Source organism: Pholcus phalangioides, unplaced genomic scaffold (assembly GCF_987345545.1).
Source record: "Pholcus phalangioides strain wild (caught in Gottingen) unplaced genomic scaffold, Ppha-v1.0 ptg000020l_1, whole genome shotgun sequence".
NCBI lineage: Eukaryota > Metazoa > Arthropoda > Arachnida > Araneae > Pholcidae > Pholcus > Pholcus phalangioides.
Genome location: NW_028301613.1, coordinates 5,369,262 through 5,392,115, shown reverse-complemented (window position 1 = coordinate 5,392,115; position 22,854 = coordinate 5,369,262). Strand labels below are relative to the sequence as shown.

At 33.0% G+C, this 22,854-nt stretch overlaps 1 protein-coding gene across 1 annotated transcript in view; it reads right to left on the bottom strand.

Moving 5' to 3' along the window:
* Window positions 1–21,192, bottom strand: part of LOC149070829 (NPC intracellular cholesterol transporter 1-like) — a 45,051-nt gene extending 23,859 nt beyond the window's left edge. The window contains exons 1-8 of the mRNA XM_089248780.1: window positions 20,713–21,192; window positions 14,220–14,397; window positions 13,886–14,120; window positions 13,160–13,411; window positions 10,326–10,564; window positions 4,730–4,840; window positions 2,164–2,440; window positions 623–755 (exon numbers count right to left, since the gene is read on the bottom strand). Of these exons, the coding sequence (XP_089104906.1) occupies window positions 623–755; window positions 2,164–2,440; window positions 4,730–4,840; window positions 10,326–10,564; window positions 13,160–13,411; window positions 13,886–14,120; window positions 14,220–14,397; window positions 20,713–20,829 (1,542 nt within the window). The 5' untranslated portion in view covers window positions 20,830–21,192. The remainder of the gene's footprint in view (window positions 1–622; window positions 756–2,163; window positions 2,441–4,729; window positions 4,841–10,325; window positions 10,565–13,159; window positions 13,412–13,885; window positions 14,121–14,219; window positions 14,398–20,712) is intronic.
* Between the last annotated feature and the right edge of the window lie 1,662 nt (window positions 21,193–22,854).

The window sequence follows — 22,854 nt, the reverse complement described above, 5'->3', positions numbered from 1 at the left end:
ACGGTTACAGAATATTCTGAAGTTAAATACAGTATACTTAAACAGTTCAGTCCTGTGATGATTTAAAGAAATTTTTGATCATAGTCTGCTTTCCTGACGAGTCCTATTTCTATGCTGCAAAATCTCGCCATCTTTCTAGCATCATTATGTTGATTTCTGTAGTTTCTTTTTGTTGCTCAATGTATTTAATTTCATGCTCACAACTTGCAGTTCTTGTTGCCGATTGATGCTGGTTTTCTTGGATAATATGCAATGTCAGATAAACGAGACTCTACTGTATATCTGAGGTGGTTTTGCTTTCATTGCTTATAAATACAAATACAAAGGCCACAACAGACAAAATGCCCAACGAGGTGGTTGAAAAAAAAAGATGTCCATATAAAAAATATGGATGAAGTATATATATATATATAAAAGCAGGGATCATTATAACATTATTCTCTACAGGAATTAGCCTGAATCATCAATTACTGACATTACCAGAAGTGTGTTACAATCGAGTTTGACTGTACATACCATAATAATTACTGTACTGAGAATATTGAAATTTTAAAAAAAAGAAGGTGCTTAATAAAGATGGTTAGGATGAAAATTACACTGAAGAAACAAGACAACAACTCACAGCAATCAGGAAGTCCCTTCGGAAGATTGGACCCCAAGATATATTGACGTACTCGTGTTGAAAGGGAATCGGGAAATAAAACGACTCTTTGTTGGTGGGGGTTATGATTAGCTGCTCTATCCTGTAGAAAGGTCTGTAAATAGATTGAAGAAAAAAGAAAGTCACGTTCTATATACTGTATTGCTTCAGTTCAATGAGACTTTTTAACAGGGAGATTGGTTCATATTCATGCTGATCTCCCTTTAAAAAGTCTCACCACTGAGAGTTTTAGGCCCACAATGGTACAAATGTTCAATTATTACATCTTATTCATACGTGGTTTGTTAGAAAAGTATCACACCATAATTTTTCATATTTGAACCAATGAAGCTAAGGAAGCGTGGTTCGATGTATGTATGTATGTAGGCAATCCTAGTGATCATGCTTGAATTTTTTTTTCCTGCCTGTAGAAGCTGCCAGTCACCAGCAGACTGCCGATAAGTGACAAAGTGCTAGTGCCATCACATTTTCAGTTTTTGACAAAACGGCAGGAAAAATGCTACAGCATCAATCATGATGGAGCTGCCAATTGTGATGCAGAGAACCTCTTGGTAGTACTTCTTGGTGATAGTTGTGCCATGCAGTGCGTACTTGTGATGAACCATGCAACTGGAGTCCGACAGTCAGCATGACTTTGACATTGAATCTCCTGAAGACCAATCGTCAGTCAAAATAGAATGAATGGATCCAATGCTAATGCTCGTCTTGTCTGCGAGTTCTCTAATCATGATTTAATGATACCTGCATCACCAGAGTCCTCAAATGGTCAATAATGATTGCATTTCTGGATGTTGAGGGCCTACCAGAAAGTGCTTCATTCTCCATCTGTTCTGCCATCTTTGAAGCGGTTTCACCACTCCTTTATCAATGTGGTGCACATTTCTTCATCTATTGTGTGTGTGTGTGTGTTGGATCTTACAAATTGTTTCCACTCTAGAATCGCCAAGCTTTTCACACAAAATTTAATGCAGTAGCATTGTTCAAGTTTTTCCTGCCATTTTGTCACAAACAAAAATGCAACGCCACTCACTTACACTTCCTCGCCCATTGTTGTCTCTTGGCGACTGGCAGTTTCTGCAGGCAGGAAACAAAATACATGCACACTGGGATTGCCTACATACATGCACCAAACCCTATCTCACCAGCTTCATTGGTTCACGCATGAAAAATTATAGTCGGGTACTTTTTGAACAAACCTAGTAGTTGAATAAATGGATGACAGCACGAAAAAAATTCACTAACAATATCAAATATACACTCAAAACCATTTGGTAGACATGCACACTTCTGGCACAACTCATTCAGTAGTAAATTGCCTATAGCAATAGACTGGAGTTCAACTTGGTTTGGAAAAAAGTTCAATGTTTTCTATACAAGATTTCCTTCAGCCATTTTCCCGCAGAATCAAATTCTTTTTCTACAATTCAGTGTTTGATAAATCATAGGTAATCGAAATGAAATAAAAAAAAAAGAAAAAGAAAGACAACTTTCTTTGTTGTTACCCGAAATGTTTATTGAAGTATTCCATGTGTTGACGAGCTTGACTAGACTCGGACACCCACAGATCGACTGGGTTCGTCGTGATGTTGAAGTTGACGGACAGGCCAGATGACATCGCTGCACTCACGAGAAGGGATGTGATAATGACTTTGAGAGGATGAGTGAAAACGAATAGGCCCCATCTTCTGAAGGCGGCATTGATGAACGTCTCAAACCAGGAGCTAGCTTGCTCATTTGACAGGACTGAAGACTCAGAATTCTGTCGTTTCAATTCCTGCTCTGTAATTAAAGAGGTCGGAATTGATAGTGTGTAGTGATACAGTTTATTTCCAAAGCATTTACTTACATTAATTATACTTTAGATAAAACTCAACTGAAATTGAATATATTTAAATGCAATACGATATGGTAGAATTTTATCGTAACAAACTTTGAGAGACCAAAAATTCAGTTTGCTATATGTGGAGGTTCAAAATATCTGATCCAATAAGAAAACACCCTATGGGATGGGGGAAAAAAATTTACTTCTTATGTGCATCATGTCAGACTAGCGTTTGTAAAACGTACGTGACAATGTAAAATATGCAATTCCGAAAATATGAAAATCTGGGACACGATCAGCTGTGATTGGCCACCTCTCCCGAAGCCGGCCGCTTGCTTCTCTGGTCATTTTCTGGCTCCACCTAGGGAGTCGGGTCCTTTCTAAGTCATGGGTAGTGTCCTCGACTTTCCTTCCTAGCTGCCGCTTGCTTATCATCTAAAGCCCAAGGACAAGAAGGAGGAGGTGTTTGACGCAGTTCTAATTGACAATCTCTACGGTCATCCTGATACTATGGACTGACGATCCTGGAGTGCGGATTGGTATACCAGAATAGTGAGATTTATGGTGATTTCTTAAATAGTCAAAATTCTCAAATAATAATTGTTAGAAGTCAGAAATAAATCATAATTATTTTGAGTTCAGATTCTCGACTCCCTTAATGTTTCCTCATGGTACGCATTTAGATCCCGGTTGTGACAAGTGATTTGTCACAATTTGTTTTCGGGTTTATTGACGAACACCCTGAAATTGATGACTTTTAAGGCTACAATATCTATAAAACATGATTTTATTTACCTATTTACACTGCCTACAAAAAAAGAAAGAAAAAATTAGGATTCGACCAAGCGAAATATTTTTCTTAAAATTTGAGATTCGAGTCCAAGTGGTTGTGTAATTAAAATTGTGTGGCACATGAATGAAATATTTTACATTAAAATCTATACAGAATAATCGAGATCAAACTCAAATGTCATATAAACAGAGAAATTTTTATGAAAGGGGGGTTTCATTCTATATGTGTGATTTTGGGAATTCCAGAGAATTCTCGGGAAATATACAATTTCCAGTTTGCTTCAAAATGTTGGGAATTTGGAAAGACCCTAGTATATACCACATTTCAACGAATAAGTCAATCAGAATGGGTTCTACATAGGTCTGAACAGAGTCAGTTTAATCATAAGTACCCTGTACACATGAATGAATGAACGCCAGGGTCTCTGCTACCAGACTTATCCCGTTGCCGAGATCTCTTCCAGCCCAGCTTCAGGGCAGAGTCTGGAACAAAATGAGTGTGTACACCTAACAGTCTGAGTGTGTAGCTAGTGTTGTTTATGATATTTCAGTGCTGCCATCTATACTTCAAATTGTGAGTGAAGTGTAATGATTGAATATTTGTAACGTTGTAGGCCTGTTGCTCTCTGTGGCGAGACTTTTTAATGGGGAGATCGGCTCGCATTCGCGCCTTAAAGTTGGGAACCACAGAAAACCAACTTCAGCCGACCACCACTGTGGGGTTCGAACAAGTACCCTGAATACAGTGTGTTCCGTTAATGGACCAACAAATTCGAAGGGTTGTTAGTAGACATCAAGAGGAACAAAAATTGCAATGGAACATAGTGTCGCAAACCACGTTGAGAGGATGAAAATCGCGAAAAACACATGCAGGTTTCGATGTCACGCTGGAATGAAAAAAGAACAATAATAACTACACACACAAAAGGATTTATTTAATTAATTATTACAAGAATTGTACAAGTTATTTACGAATTATTACAAGTTGGAAGGGGCATCATTGCACAGTCTACAACTACATAAAAACAACTCCTGGACGTGCTCGAAGGTACCAGGTATGCTTTTGATATCTGCAGCAGCAACGACAATCCACACTATAAGATCCTCCAATGTGTCTACAGACGTCACATAAATGAGTGATTTAAGGTGACCCCATAGGAAAAAGTCACACCGATTGAGATCCGGCGGACATGGAGGCTAAGCAATGGGTCCCACTCGTACAATCCCCCTCCTTGGGTATGTAAGAGTCTGCATGCAATTTTCACCCTCTCAACGTGGTTTGCAATGCTATGTTCCATTGCAATTTTTGTTCCTCTTGATGCCTACTAACAACCCTCTGAGTTTGTTGATCCATTAACAGAACACCCTGTTAACTCGTACATATACAGGGTAACATATACACTGTATATACAGTGTGATAACCATAATTATAATAAGTTTCAAGACGAACTCACTTGAAGTGCGAGATCGGAGAGGCGAAACTTCTTCCAACGATCCAAGATTGATCCCGTGATGAGAATTGATTAAATTGTTACTGTTCCCATTCAACATATTGGAAACTGAGGCTAAAACAAAAGATGGAGTCATAAATAATTAACATTTTCCCGTGTAAATTTCATATTTTTCTCTCTCTTAAAATGCATCCAATTTCTTTGTTTTTAGTGGGGGGGGGATGTCAACTGCTACATGTTTTAAATTTTTTCTCAGTTTCGTTATTCTCAAGCTGTGGAACAGGGCTTGAGCTGAAACATAAGTATATGTGGGGGGGGGGGGGTGTACGTACAACCTTTACTGTCCACAAGCCAGATACATCATGCACTGGTACCGTTGCTCTCCTAAGCCTAAAAGACGTACCTTAATTTTTTTTCCCCCTTTTTTACGTTTTTCCAGCTTACTAATGTTGGTGAGCTACCTGACATTATTAAAGCGTGGCGACAGTATGTTATTTAGAAATAGTGAAAAAAACATTAAAGAAATAAGTCGTATCTCACAAAAAACTGTTAAAATCCTAAGGAAATTGGAATGTTTGGTGGGTCATTCCATTTCAAATCACCCGGCAAAATGTCAAAATGACACCCATAGTCCCAGATTTCAATGATTTTTTTTTTATTTGTTGCATTTACCATCCGTATTAACCGTGTGAAATATTATTTGCATATCTCTAAAACTTTTTGAGAAAAAAAATGTTGGAATTTATCAAAAACTGATGCAGATGACTTTTCCGAGGCTCAATTTTTAAGCGGCATTGTTTGAGAAAATAAATCATAACTTTTTCAATTTTCAGTATATTCAAGTGAAATTTTCACTAAAGTGTTCACAAAAACATACAAAATATGAATAAAAATAATTCATACACTTACATTTGAAATTTACAAGCAAAAAAATTATGTAAACTTTGTTTTTGTGGAATTTTTTGTTAGAAAAAATACAATTTTTCAAACGTATTTTTAGACCAGAGGCACAGCAGTTACCAAAACAACTTTTATTTTAAATTTCTCCTAAATATATGAAGTAAAATACTGGAGAAAAAAAATAATGGTTTTTTGACCGCTAATATGTTTATTCTGGCTCGCAACACAAAATTCATCGAAATAAGACTGGATTGTTCCAATTTCAAATCATTTAACTAGATACTAAAATGCAACCCATCATCCCTGATTCCAATCATTATTTTTTTTTATTGCTTCTACCATGCTTGTTGACCATGCAAAGTTTCATGTACATATCTTAAAAACTTTTTGAGAAAAAAAATGTTTTCTAACCTCACACGAATGACGTCTCTTAGGCTAACCCCATTCAAGCAATATTATTTGTGAAAATATATCATAACTTTGCAGATTTTCAATACATTCAAATGAAATTTCTACTAAAATGCTCACAAAAAAATGCAGATTATGACTAGGAAAGAAAATTTAAACCTTAGCATTAAAAAATTAGATTGCTAAAAACTCGTTGAAATTTAATTTTTGATTCTTTTTATAATAAAAACGCAATGGCTCACCTTTGCTTTTTCATTTACAAAAGCTCTCCTGCTTTTCGCACAGCATATTCAGTGACATTGAACTCTTCAGATTTTTTTCCTTGTTCTCCTTTCTTAAAGCAGGGGCCAGAGTTAAAATTTGCAGTTTTCCCCTTGTTGTGATGGTTAAATTGTCTTATTTCTAATTAACTTTATCAAAATAATCATATTTGCTTTCTGTTTAATACCTTCATTAAGTGTGCTTTGAGATTCATTTTCTGGTAATTCTTCAAAAACTTTACAAACATTTGATTTTAAAGTGTTGCAAGCAGATTCAACTTTTCTTTTGGCATTGTTTGACTTGCACTGTGGAGCTACCCTATGAAGTTTAATTGGTGACTCTTCTATGTTCTGTAGAGATGAATTTATTTCTTCAATTGCTTCTTGTTTAATAATTGACATTTTTCCAAGTTACTTCTCTACATTACTATCACTGTTCATCTCTTCACAGTATTCAGTTTCTTCACCTAATTTATTGTTGTTTATATTCACTGTCCCTACAGGCATGGCATATTTTTGGAATTGATTTTGTACAACCATTTATTTCATTTGTACATGAAAAATACAAGTTTACTATCCTTAAACCTTTTGTTATTTTTTTCTTATGACATTTTAAAGGATTAAAGCATACTTTCGGATATATTTCATAAACTTTGAGAAAAAAGCTCTATGATGCTTAAACACACAGTAGATAAATGTTCAGAACTTGCTCCACTCTTCAATATTGATGTCCGATAGGTCCAATGATGTAATGGGTAACAGATTTTACACTTTTGCATAACACTTTTTATGACAGTCAGATCCAGTTTCTTTTCTAACACTCACACTTTTCCAACAAATTTCAAGTGTCTTTTCTGACATTTTACTTTGAATTCCAAAATGATGATATAAAATATTTAGCTCAAATGGGAATTGTGTTATCATAAGAAAAATTTGCTAACCCTGGAGTAGGCTACTTTATGGAGCACATTCTGTCTTCAGCAAGATCATAATTGAGACTTGCATCATTTGATGGGGGGGGGGGGGGGGAGCAGTTTAGTTCTAACACTTTTGTTTTAGTTTTCCCAATGAAGCAGCAGCTGCCCTCTGAAGGACAAAGACCAGTGTGCCATAGTTTATATCTTCACAGAAGCTATTATTATTTTTTACAATCATCATCACAGCAAGAAACATCACATCTAATATATCACCGCCAGGCATTATATACATTATGTTTTCAATTCTACTCTCTTCCATCTGCCTCATTATTTCATTCTTTGTTATTTAATGCCTCATATTCTGGCTTTTTATCAGCATTTTAAATTATTTCTTGGGAAAAATATATAGAGGCTTGTGTTAAATATTATAATGTGGATTTTTTTTCATCATGTGTATAACCATTTCATATTTATCATATACATTAAATATATGTTTATTAAAATATATACTGTAAAAGTCGAAGTAATTAAAAAAAAATTTAACACTGTTATGGTAAAATAACTTTATAATTAAGCATGTTAAAAAACTTCAAAAATTAATCTATATATATGATTAATATTATCTGGATTTATCAAATACAAAATAATTCTTTATGCAAAAATATATCAGATTGCAAAATTTTGTCTTTGTTGCATCATAAGAAATATTTATAGATCAACTAAAAGTGAAATTAATTATTTGGAATTTGAACACTTCTAAGAATCTGAGCATGAAGGTTTAATTTAAAAAATTATTTCATTCACTGAAAACCTTTTTTTTCACCAACTCCCATTTGGCACATTACATTAACATTTCTAATTATTTCATGAATTCTTTTAATCCTAGCATTTTAAAATTTATTAATTGTTTTGAATTATTGCATTAACTACTCATGAAACTTAATTTAGTGAATACTGTAATAAATGTATAAGCGTACATGAAAAATAAAATTTAAATTTCTTTTTACTAAGCATGAATCATTATATTAAGTCAAAATGTACAAATATAATTAATATAGTCATATAAGTACAATTGTGTTTTGTTACTCAAATGTATTAACTGTCAAAGTAATGTTTACTTTTCTACAGTCTTCTTAATATATTAATAGGATTAAATTTAAAAAAAAAAAATGAAAATTCATGCTGTGCATCCAAAAAAAAGTGTTTAAAAAATTGTGTTAAAAAAAAAAATTAATAAAAAAATTAAATTTAAATGACTTTTTTCCTCTAAGGTTTACATTTTTTCTATTCATAATCTGCATTTTTTTGTGAGCATTTTAGTGGAAATTTCATTTGAATGTATTGAAAATCTGCAAAGTTATGATATATTTTCACAAATAATATTGCTTGAATGGGGTTAGCCTAAGAGACGTCATTCGTGTGAGGTTAGAAAACATTTTTTTTCTCAAAAAGTTTTTAAGATATGTACATGAAACTTTGCATGGTCAACAAGCATGGTAGAAGCAATAAAAAAAATAATGATTGGAATCAGGGATGATGGGTTGCATTTTAGTATCTAGTTAAATGATTTGAAATTGGAACGATCCAGTTTTATTTCGATGAATTTTGTGTTGCGAGCCAGAATAACCATATTAGCGGTCAAAAAACCATTATTTTTTTTCTCCAGTATTTTACTTCATATATTTAGGAGAAATTTAAAATAAAAGTTGTTTTGGTAACTGCTGTGCCTCTGGTCTAAAAATACGTTTGAAAAATTTTATTTTTTCTAACAAAAAATTCCACAAAAACAAAGTTTACATAATTTTTTTGCTTGTAAATTTCAAATGTAAGTGTATGAATTATTTTTATTCATATTTTGTATGTTTTTGTGAACACTTTAGTGAAAATTTCACTTGAATATACTGAAAATTGAAAAAGTTATGATTTATTTTCTCAAACAATGCCGCTTAAAAATTGAGCCTCGGAAAAGTCATCTGCATCAGTTTTTCATAAATTTCAACATTTTTTTTCTCAAAAAGTTTTAGAGATATGCAAATAATATTTCACACGGTTAATAAGGATGGTGAATGCAACAAATAAAAAAAATCATTGAAATCTGAGACTATGGGTGTCATGGCTGGGTGATTTGACATGGAATGACTCTGGTGTGAGTTGGAATGTTTGGTGTGAATCTAATGTGAAGTTTGTTTCTGTGTAATGTTTGTTATAGTGCTGCCATCTATTTTTTGAACTATGGGTGAAGTGTAATACTTGAATATTTGTACCATTGTAGACCTGTTGTTGTCTGTGGTGAGACTTTTTAACAGAGAGATCGGCTTGCATTCGTGCCTCGCTGGGAACCACCGAGAAACAACTTCAGCTAACCACCACTGTGCCGCCATGAACTTAGGGACACCCTCTATTTAGAGCAGGGGATTTTAAACCTTTTGTGTGCCATGTCTCCCTTCTCCCTTGTGTTAATAAGATAACTTTACTGAATAATATTCAGCATATAATAATGTAAAATTTTCTCATACAAGCTCACAAACTGTCTCGCAACCTCTTTAAGCGAACCACAAAGGGAGGGTCTGTGGATCCTTGGTTAAGAACACTGATCTAGAGAGAGAAAGAGTATGGGATTGTACTACCTGATTCTTTGACAAGTTTCAAACTCGATTGTTCAGACTGTCAAAAAAACTGAGAAATTCAAGAAAGGATTTCTAATACCAATTCATTACTTTCGATTCTGATTTTGAAAGTTCTTGATTCTAGTAATAAAATCGGAAATAAAGTAAAATATTTGTGGTCAGCGCCAATGTGGCAACTTTTTCCTCGCATTAAGAAACTAAGATGACAGACAAAGAAGACATACAATTACACAAAAAATTCAACTTATCACACAAACCAATCTAATACGAGGTAATCAATAGAAATATGGCGGGAAAGGAGAAAAAAATTGAATTATAAAAATATGCCATTAATTAATGCAGTTGATAGAGTTGCCAAAACTAGCAAATACCGACCTGACTGTCTGGGTTTCCCATTTTGGCACATAAAAAAGTCATAACGTTGGCGCTGACCACGCTTATGGAAAATTAACACATTTGGCATCATTATTGATAAGAAAGGACTTACATTTGCGTACTTTCTGTTGCTTTTTGCATCGTATCCTTGACAAGCAGAAATATACAGTGAATAACACAGACAAAGAAAGAAAAATAGCTAATGCAATGATCATGGGTCCTTCATACTCTCCAATAAGGAATGGTCCCTCGATTTCTGATAGAGCTGGAGGCAGGGATTCGACGGAGCACGCTTCCTCACAATCGTCGCAACTACACTTATCGAAGTTTGGCCCTGGAGATTCTGAACACCTGAAAGAGAATCGGCGTGGTGAAAGGTTTAAATTATAATTTCAACTCGAAAGGTTCTCAAATAAGGCTATGAGGCTATGGGGGACAAAGAAGCCAAATACAATTAACTTCCGATGAAGACGTTTAATAGGAATTAGTAAAAAAATCCTGTGATGAAATTGGCAATAACAGGTCATTCGTGGTTAATGATTGAGCTTTACAGATATTTTTAGAATGATGATACCTCAGTATGAATAGGGACGTGAACTAGGTGGATTGATATCATAGCTGCTGACTTTGGGGAATGAAAATTCGGGGAATTTTCGTGCGGATCCAAATTGTGTACAAATATATACACAGACAAAGCTGTGATCAATCAAGGTTACATAAAATGAGCCTCTTCTTTCTTTCAAATCGAGCACTACTCTAGTCTATTGCCATGGGTAATTTTCTAATGAGTAACCAGTAACCAATGACAAAACCCTTCTAGTAGCTTATCAAATCACTTCAGTGGCTAGCGGCACATTTCCAGATTGCTCAAGCTGTCAGCATCACATACCAGATCAATGATAAAGCAATCCCCCCCCCCGCTTTCCCCCATTTACATTTATGAATCACTTGAATGATCTGCGGCAAACCTCCAGTTCACTGAAACGGCTCGTGCTACATTTTGCAGATTACTCGAGTGGATGGCAATACGTTTCCTGGCCCATGACACATTCTTGTGCTACATTTTGCAGATTACTCGAGTGGATGGTAATACATTTCCAGATCACTCGAGTGGCCCATGACACATTCAACGTTGATCCAAGCGGCACGCAGCATTCTTATAGATCACTTAAGTGACATTTTCAGATAACTGAAGTAGCTAGCGACCTATTTTCAGATTGCCTGCCTTGCGTGAGGAACATTTCCAGATAACTCAGGTGGCTTGCAGCATGTTCTCAAACCAATATGAAGTGATCCACATTCTCCAAAAGGTTGAGCTATTGCTCTAAAACAAGGACTCCCAATCTGTCCATGGACATGCTAGTGCATGCCAGATTTACATTGGCGCCCAAGAATGACTATCAAACTACTATTTCATGGTCATAAAAAAGCCATTTGTTCCACCCTTCTTTGCTTGGGGCAGAAATAGACTCTGTCAAAACCCCAGGCCAGAGGGTTCAATGAATATGTTACAGGTTCTCTATGTGGCAAAATGTTAAGCTACTGCTAGAAGTCAAATTGCAATCAAGGTATTTTTATCCACTTTCGCTGGGCCCCAAAAATTTAGCAGCCCAGAGTGCGGCCGCACCCTTCGCATCTGTCAAAGCATGGCATCATTTCTTTTGGGAAGGAGGGCATTGGCAACAGATTTTTTTCTGGATAAGTTATTCAATAACAATTTTTTTCAACAAAGTAGTGATTTTTTTGCTCCTGGAGATGTAGTAAAAGTTCTGTTGCCTCCTGAAAAATCCAGGAGGATTGGCAGCCTGCGATATAACTTTGCTTTCTGCAAACAAGAGGGAAAATATATTGGGACAATGGGATTATATTATTATATCGAGAAGCAGCATTATCATGACTAATGGAAAATTCATTGTCAACATTTCACGGTCATGCAATTCCCCAATAGGAAAATTCATGATGGAAAAATCACATCAGGACAATTCACGGAATACAATTTCTGATCAGTGAGTGAATGTGTGAAAGAGTGAGTGACTGAATGAGTTGATAAATGAGCTAGTGAATAAGCTGAGTGAACGATTGAATGAGTTGATAAATGAGCTAGTGAATAAGCTGAGTGAACGATTGAATGAGTTGATAAATGAGCTAGTGAATGAGCTGAGTGAACGATTGAATTGATAAATGAGCTAGCAAATCAGGTCAGTGAGTGATTGAGTTGGCCAACTACAGTTCCTCACCAGTGCATGGATGTGCGAGAGAGTGAGAGACTGAATGAGATAGTGAATAAGCTAGTAAGTAACTGTACGAGTGACAGAGTGAGCAATAATATGAGTGACCAAGTGACTGAGATGGTGAATGATCATATGACCAAATGCGTGAGCAATAATATGAGTGACCAAGTGACTGAGATGGTGAATGATCGTATGACCAAATGCATGAGCAACCGAGTTCGTAAATGAGCTAGCCAATAAGCTAGTAATCAACTATATGAGTGAATGAGTGAATGTATGCTCGCACTCACTTGCTCACTCACTCGCTCATTCACTACCGGGAAAATTCACAGGCTTTACCAGTGAGTGAATGTGAGAGAGTGAGTGACCGAATGAGTTAGTGAATGAGGTAGCAAATAAGCTGAATGAGTGACCATATGAGTGATAGAGTGAGTGTATGAGTGACTCCCTTACTCATTTACCTGCTCACTCACTCGTTCATTCACCCACTCACAACTTGCTTGCTCATTTGCTCGCTTACTGAGTCCCTTACTCATTTGATCACTCATTCACCTGCTCAACCACTCACTATATGTCACTTAGTCAATGAATTTTCTTAATGAGTTTTCGTAGCGGTAAATTGTTGGCAATGGATTTCCCTGCACATGTGTTGTCATCACAGAGTATGTTTATGCTATAAATAAACATTTTTAGTACCTCCAGAAAAAAAACTTACTTTGAAGTGGCAGCATTCATCGGGTAGAAGACCTTGCCATCAGCTTCAACCTTCGAGTGCATAGTAAGTACATAATGAGCCTTGTATGGAGAATGGCCACCTTCTTCATAAGTAGATCCAACAAACTCGAACCACCGCTCCGGATCACAATGCTTACTTCCCCAGTGTCCACACACTCCGTAATCGAACACTAGCGTGCCGGGCATAAAACCCTTGATACCTTTACAGGATTCGTACGTGGCATACGCAAACCTTTGACAGAAATGATAAAATTTCACACATTACTTTCATTTTTAAAATGAAAAACATGATTGAAATTATTCAATAGCGAATTATTCGATAGATTTTGCGAAAGCACTCCCAATTTATTAAAAACGGCATGAATTATCCACAACTCCCTATAAAGCCTTGTTTATATGTGAAATATGGTGGCTATAATATACATATAAGTAGCCCATGGCACATTTACTTTCACTTAAGTGACCTACGGCCAAATACCAAATCACTCAAGTAAACCGTGGCATAGCTCCAGATCCCAAATATACAGTGATACCTTGTTACAACAATATTTTTTCAAATCTTGTTTTGAAATGCCTATACTCTGGCATTAAACTACTGCTTTTGATATAACAATATACCCTCTACAATGATTTTTTTTTCCTTAGTCCGTAGAGTATGGTATCAAGGATTCCCTGTACATCAAAAAACAATCAAAATGCAACAAACTTTTTAGACACGTAGTAAACGACTTGATCAACCACATTTCGACCTTCATATTCTATGGAGTGGTTCACTTTGAAGTATCTGCTTTGGAAAGGGGAGCAACTGAAATAGCAGATGAGTTTGCGGAAATTGCTGGCGCAGGAAGGACACCTGGAGAAGCCCATGGTATCCAGGACACCAAAACTCTCCTTCATTCGCTCAATCTGCTCTTTATCACAGCAAGTGAGTGGATTCGGACCTGAAAAAAAATAGAAATAATAGCATAATAATAGCGGCAAAAACATGTAACTCGCAAAGTAATTTCGAATAAACAAAAAAAAAAATCTTAAATTATTACCATCTACAAAGTCTGGACAAATTGTGGCGAGCAACTGAGCATCTGTCATGTTATAGCTGCTTATCACTGCACCTTCTAAAGGTTTTGGGGGTCCATTATATACACAAGGCAATTCTCCATTAGCACCTTCGCACATGCCTGACATGACGCAGTGTCCTTCATATTTTACAGAAGACACCTACAGAAAGAACAGACATTTTCATTAAAAGCGAATTAGAAGTCAATCAAGGAACACTTTGTTCTGAAAAACAGGAGTCAATTGGTCCAGCGGTACCTTAACTTAGTACCTTTTGACCGTAGGTGCATTTATGATTTTGCCATCATTCTCCTATACGGTGTCCCATAAGTGCTAAAGCGGCCTTTATCTCCTCAACCGTGCATCGCAGACGTATGATTCCAATTTAAAAAATGCTCAACAGCCGTTCAAAAATGATCCTGCACCAGTTCTGGGAGTGAAAATACAGTGTGTCACAAAATAAAAAAAAAATAAAAATTTTTATACATTCCCCCCCCCCCCCCTCTCTAAGTTCCATTTCTTGTGCTTGATGCCATCAAAAGAAAAATTCCTTGTTTTCAAATGTAATGTTCACAGAGATATTCAAATTTAAAAAAAGTTGGAAAGTTGGGAAAAAACAACTCTAAATGCAAAAAAATACCATTTTACCCGCAGTTCTTTCCCAAATTTCCTCCATTTTTCGAATATCTCTGTGAATATGCACTCAGAAACAGATTTTTTTTTTGTTGGCATCAGGAGAGACAGGGCAACAACTTTCTAATTGGAACTTGGAACTTAGAGCAGGGGGGGGGGGGTGAACCGCTATAAAAATTTTGACTTTTTTTTCTCTCTTTAGATATTTTTCTCTCATTAATTCAGAAATTATTTATTTCATTGATTCAGAAATTATTTATTTCATTGATTCTGAAATTATTTATTTTATTGATTCTGAGAAATTATTTCTCTCATTGATTCTGAAATTATTTCTATCATCGATTCTAAAATTATTTCTTCTACCGATTCTACAATCTATCCTTCTTCAATTCTGAAATTATTTCTCTCATTAATTCTGAAATTATTTCTCTCATTAATTCTAAAATTATTTCTCTCATTAATTCTGAAATTATTTCTCTCATTAATTCTAAAATTATTTCTCTCATTAATTCTGAAATTCTCTCATTAATTCTAAAATTATTTCTCTCATTAATTCCAAAATTATTTCTCTCATTAATTCTAAAATTATTTCTCTCATTAATTCTGAAATTCTTTCATTAATTCTGAGAAATTATCTTTCATGAAATTATTTCTTTCATCGATTCTAAAAAAATTATTTTTCATAAATTATTTCTTTCATCGATTCTAAAAAATTATTTCTTTCATTATTTCTGAAATTACCCCTGATTGATTCTAAATTATTTCCTTCATTATTTCTGAAATTACTCCCGATTGATTCTAAATTATTTCGTTCATTAATTCTCAGAACTCACAAATGGCCAATTTCAAAATTATAATTGCAATTTCAAAATTAGTTCTTGCATTAACTTTAAATTTTCAATAACTCTTAACCTTTTTCATGAATTCTAAATTTATTAAACATTATCACGCTTAAAGAATTTCTACTAATTCTGAAACTACGCCACATAACACCTGAATTATTTCTGTCAATTTTATTTCTACAAATTCTGAAATTATTCCACATTAACCAAGGCTGTACAAATCCCAGGTGGCCATGGCGACTAAAAAAATTGGTATTGGCACCTAAAATTTTCTAGGTGTAGTTACCAAATCGCAGGCTCAGACCAGCACAAAATGTTTGGAGTTTGTGGCAACATAGAAGAGGGGGGTCACTATGCCCCGAAAAAGTCAAATAAGCATTATTTTGGAATCTTTGCTTGGGATAAAAAACTTTTCTGGCACCTAGATTTTTTGCGGTTTGTCCCGCCCTGACATTAACACCTAAATTATTTCTATAAATTTAAAATAATTTCTATATATTCTGATATTATTCCACATTAACATCTAAGTTATTTCTACCACTTCTGAGATTATTTCCATTATATATAAAGGCAATTCTGGAATTTTTTTCTACCAATTCTAAAGTAATTTCTTTTAAATTCTGAAATTACTTCACATTAACACCTAAATGATTTCTACCAATTCTAAAATTATTTCTACCAATTATGGAATTTCTTCTATTTTAAAATTACTTCTATCAATTTTGGAATTAATCTACATTAACACCTAAATTATTCCTTTCAATTCCTAAAATTATCTCTAAAAATTCTGAATTTATTTTCTTTAATTTTGAATTTTTCCAATTGTTTCAATTATGAAAATTTTTTCATCAATTTAGAAGTTATTTCCATCAATTCTCAAATTATTGCACATTAACAAATAGATTATTATAATAGCCTATTTCTAACAATTCTAAAATTATTTCAATTAAATCTTTATTTCTGTTAATTATTTCACAATTAAGAAATTATTCCATGTTGACACCAAAATTATTTCTATCAATTCTAAAATTATTTCTATTAATTCTTCAGCAAGAAATTACTAATATCTCATTACCTGAACTATTTCTGCATATTCTCAAACAGTTCTCCTATCACACACAATGCCAGATTTTTCCAATAATCCTAAAATCAGTTCATTAATTAATTAAGAATTTTTAATTTATATAATTCTTAAATTTCTTCCATCAATTCTTATTTTTAGAAAAATTCTTAAAAATACATTACTTTCATTTATTATGGATTTTTATAAATTCTGAAGTTATTTCTGTCATAAATTCTGAATCTCTTTCCAATAAACTTAAAATTATCTTTCATTAATAAAGATTTTCCAATAATTTTTAATTTTTTTTATCAATTCAGCAATTTTTTCACATTAACACTTAAATTACTTTTGGCAATTCAAAGAAATCGGTTCTTTCACAATAATTCTAAAATTTCTTTCACAATAATTCTAAAATTTCTTTCATAATAATTCTGAAATTTCTTTCATAAATATTCTAATTTTTTCACAATAGTTTAAAAATTAGTTTTTTCATCAAATCTGAATTTTCGAAAATTCTTAATTTTTATCAATTTTGAAATTATTTCACATTGACACCTGAAGAATTTCCAACTCTGAAATTATTCCGCATTTACACCTAAATTATTTCTACAAAATCTGGAATTGTTTCTGCCAATTAAAAATTATTTTTTAAATTTTGAAATTATTCCATATCAACACCTAAATTATTTCTATCAAAATTATGTCTTTCAATTCTTAAATTATTTTTTATCAATGCTTTCAATTCTGAAATTATTTTCATCAATTCTTTCAATTAAAAAATTATTTCTAAAAATTCTAAAATTATTTCTATCAGATCTGAAATTGTTTCTATAAATTCTAAAATTAGTTCTATAAATTCTAAAATTGTTTCTATAAATTCTAAAATTAGTTCTATAAATTCTAAAATTAGTTCTATAAATTCTAAAATTGTTTCTATAAATTCTAAAATTAGTTCTATAAATTCTAAAATTGTTTCTATAAATTCTAAAATTAGTTCTATAAATTCTAAAATTATTTCTACCAGATCTAAAATTGTTTCTATAAATTATAAAATTAGTTCTATAAATTATAAAATTGTATAAATAACTTTATAATTAATAGAAACAAATTCTGAAATTATTCCCCATCAACACTAAAAGAATTTCATCTCAATTCTGAAATTATTCCATATCAACACCTAAATTATTCCATATCAACACCTAAATTATTCCTAACAATTCTGAAATTATTCCATATCAACACCTAAATTATTCCTAACAATTCTGAAATTATTCCATATCAACACCTAAATTATTTCTAACAATTCTGAAATTACTTATACCAATCATAAAATTGTTTCTATAAATTTGAAAATTATATTTCTACCAATTCTAAAATTATTTCTACCAATTCTAAAATTAGTTCTACCAATTCTAAAATTGTATAAATAACTAGAATTAATAGAAACAAATTCTGAAATTATTCCCCAGCAACACTAAAAGAATTTCATCAATTCTGAAATTATTCCATATCAACACCTAAATTATTTCTAACAATTCTGAAATTACTTATACCAATCCTAAAATTGTTTCTATAAATTTAAAAATTATATTTCTATCAATTCTAAAATTATTTCTACCAGATCTAAAATTGTTTCTCTAAATTCTAAAATTAGTTCTACCAATTCTAAAATTGTTTCTCTAAATTCTAAAATTAGTTCTACCAATTCTAAAATTGTTTCTCTAAATTCTAAAATTAGTTCTACCAATTCTAAAATTGTGTAAATAACTTTAGAATTAATAGAAACAAATTCTGAAATTATTCCCCATCAACATTAAAACAATTTCATCAATTCTGAAATTATTCCACATCAAAACCTAAATTATTTCTAAAAATTCTGAAATTATTTATACCAATTCTAAAATTGTTTCTATAAATTTAAAAATTATTTCTACCAATTCTAAAATTGTTTCTATAAATTTAAAAATTATTTCTACCAATTCTAAAATTATTTCTACCAATTCTAAAATTATTTCTACCAGATCTGAAATTGTTTCTATAAATTCTAAAATTATTTCTACCAGATCTGAAATTGTTTCTATAAATTCTAAAATTGTTTCTATAAATTCTAAAATTGTTTCTATAAATTCTAAAATTGTTTCTATAAATTCTAAAATTAGTTCTATAAATTCTAAAATTAGTTCTATAAATTCTAAAATTGTTTCTATAAATTCTAAAATTGTTTCTATAAATTCTAAAATTAGTTCTATAAATTCTAAAATTGTTTCTATAAATTCTAAAATTAGTTCTATAAATTCTAAAATTAGTTCTATAAATTCTAAAATTAGTTCTATAAATTCTAAAATTGTTTCTATAAATTCTAAAATTGTTTCTATAAATTCTAAAATTAGTTCTATAAATTCTAAAATTAGTTCTATAAATTCTAAAATTATTTCTACCAGATCTAAAATTGTTTCTATAAATTATAAAATTAGTTCTATAAATTATAAAATTAGTTCTATAAATTATAAAATTAGTTCTATAAATTATAAAATTAGTTCTATAAATTATAAAATTAGTTCTATAAATTATAAAATTAGTTCTATAAATTCTAAAATTGTATAAATAACTTTATAATTAATAGAAACAAATTCTGAAATTATTCCCTATCAACACTAAAAGAATTTCATCTCAATTCTGAAATTATTCCATATCAACACCTAAATTATTCCATATCAACACCTAAATTATTCCATATCAACACCTAAATTATTCCTAACAATTCTGAAATTATTCCATATCAACACCTAAATTATTTCTAACAATTCTGAAATTACTTATACCAATCATAAAATTGTTTCTATAAATTTGAAAATTATATTTCTACCAATTCTAAAATTAGTTCTACCAATTCTAAAATTGTATAAATAACTAGAATTAATAGAAACAAATTCTGAAATTATTCCCCAGCAACACTAAAAGAATTTCATCAATTCTGAAATTATTCCATATCAACACCTAAATTATTTCTAACAATTCTGAAATTACTTATACCAATCCTAAAATTGTTTCTATAAATTTAAAAATTATATTTCTATCAATTCTAAAATTATTTCTACCAGATCTAAAATTGTTTCTCTAAATTCTAAAATTAGTTCTACCAATTCTAAAATTGTTTCTCTAAATTCTAAAATTAGTTCTACCAATTCTAAAATTGTTTCTCTAAATTCTAAAATTAGTTCTACCAATTCTAAAATTGTGTAAATAACTTTAGAATTAATAGAAACAAATTCTGAAATTATTCCCCATCAACATTAAAACAATTTCATCAATTCTGAAATTATTCCACATCAAAACCTAAATTATTTCTAAAAATTCTGAAATTATTTATACCAATTCTAAAATTGTTTCTATAAATTTAAAAATTATTTCTATAAATTTAAAAATTATTTCTATAAATTTAAAAATTATTTCTACCAATTCTAAAATTATTTCTACCAATTCTAAAATTATTTCTACCAGATCTGAAATTGTTTCTATAAATTCTAAAATTATTTCTACCAGATCTGAAATTGTTTCTATAAATTCTAAAATTGTAGAATTAATAGAACTTTAGAATTAATAGAACTTTAGAATTAATAGAACTTTAGAATTAATAGAACTTTAGAATTAATAGAAACAAATTCTGAAATTATTCCCCATCAACACTAAAAAAAATTTCATCAATTCTGAAATTATTCCACGTCAACAGCTAAATTATTTTCAATAATTCTGAAATTATTTATAGCAATTCAAAAATTGTTTCTAACAATTCTAAAATTATTTGTTCCAATTTTGAAATTAATGCACATTAACGCTTAAATTATTAGTTATATTAACACAAATTATTTCATTCATTATGAACATAAGAGCATAAACAGCATTGAGAAATAACTTATAAAATCATATCAAATTTCTCACCGAACAACAAAAAATACAAAAAACGATCGAATAATAAATAGTCCTCCACATGTTGGAAATCCCACGGGACGGAACCACCGTCGCTAACCACCACTGGACGACTTCTTCACAGTCCATCGGCGACGGACAACTTATTGGGAAACATTAAAAAATCGTTGTCTGTCATTTAAATATTTTTCTCATAAAGGAAAAACTCCACACATCTTTTTTCTTTGTACAGAGAATTTTCCTCAATGTGTTTCCTCGCAGAATCACGTCCGAGAAATGAATGTAAAAATGAAAGAAATGGATGAAGTTCAAGGGTTTCCTTTCTCTTCCTTCCTAAAAAAGAAAGAAAGAGAGGAAACTTTTCCGTAACCTCGTGATCTCTTACGAAAAAACGTAAACAAAGTGCGTCGTTTTCCCGCGAAGGTTTGGATCCAACTAGATTTGCAACAATCATCTCCACTGAGAGAGAAACGTAAATACGAAGGACGTACTGAATGGGTGTGTTTGCGCCTGTCATCACGCTATTTCCTTTCTGTAATTCGATTGGCCCGATTCATTCAACCTCCGACATCCCATGCAGCTGTGCATTTGATATAGATTTTTTTATTTGTCTTTTTTTTTTCTTTTCTTTTATCTCATTCACGAATTTGGGAACTTTAGAAATGTAAGTTGATTATTTAGAAACGACATCTTCAAGTGGGACCAGGCAGAGGCGGATTTAACAACGAGCTCCGGGCCCCCGAATTCTGAAGGGTCCCGCAAAACATCAACTTTATACATTTTTTTTCTTATTTAAATGGTTTAATTTAGTTTAGAACCGAGCACGCCCAGGCTCTGTCGCTTTTGCGATATAAGTTTATTGATCGTGAGATCGTGAGCGTGCCGGAGAAAACTCAAGCCGGCCGGGAAAGCACACCCGGTTCGGACCAACATCCCGCCAACCCCCCAAGCCCAAACACACAAGCCAAAACCCCACGCCCCACACCTCAATCCCCAGGCACATCACCGCTCGACAAAGTCAGGACAGCACCGCGAGTGCGATTCCCCCTCCGTCCCGACACCCGTGACAAAGCCCCGCCGGCGCGGTCCACACACCCCGCGAAAGGAGACCCCCGACCACCCTCACCCTCAAGAACTTATATTGTGGATATGAGAGAACAATTTGTTACAGGACGGTGTATTTAAATGGCCTCACATTTTCTTCTGTGCCCAGGGTCTCAACCGACCTTAATCACTACCTCCTATATACATATATATGCAGGGTCTGTTAATGGACCGACAAACTCAGACGGTTGTTAGTAGGCATCAAGAGGAACAAAAATTGCAACGGAGCATGGTGTCGCGAACCACGTTGAGAGGGTGAAAATCGTCCGTGGGTTCGCTCACCATATCTGACGTAAGCAGCGTCACGAAAAGCAGCGTCATGCGCTGGGGTAGGATCACGCGCTGCGGACAACGTAACCTAACGCTATTGCGGTAAGAAGCACGTGTAACAGTTGTCTGTTTCAATGAGTATCGTGATGGCTGACAACAGGAACGAGAAATACGCTAATATGTATCTGATTTACGGTCAAACAGATGGCAATGGACGCTTAGTACAGCGGATGTACCTACAGCAATATCCGATGAGGCGTTGTCCGCACCATACTACATACCCAAGGAGGTGGATTGGACGAGTGGAACCCGTTGCTTGGCCTCCACGTTCGCCGAATATCAATCCGTGTGACTTTTTTCCTATAGGGGTCACTTTAAATCACTCGTTTATGCGACGCCTGTGGACACACCGTAGGATCTCATAGCGCGGATTGTCGTCGCTGCGGCAGACATCAAAAGCGTACCTAGTATCTTCGAGCGCGTCCGGGAATCGTTTTTACGTCGTTGTAGGCTGTGCAACGACGTCGGCGGCCTTCACTTTTCCAACAACTCTTGTAACAATTAATCAAATAAATCTTGTTATCTAATCTGTTGTTATTATTGTGCTTTTTTGTCGTTCCAGCATGACGTCGAAACCTGCATGCGTTTTCCGCGATTTTCACCCTCTCAACGTGGTTTGCGACACCATGTTCCAGCCTAATTTTTGTTCCTCTTGATGTCTAACAACCCTCTGAGTTTGTCGGTAGCTGAACACCCTGTATAGGGATATATATATATACA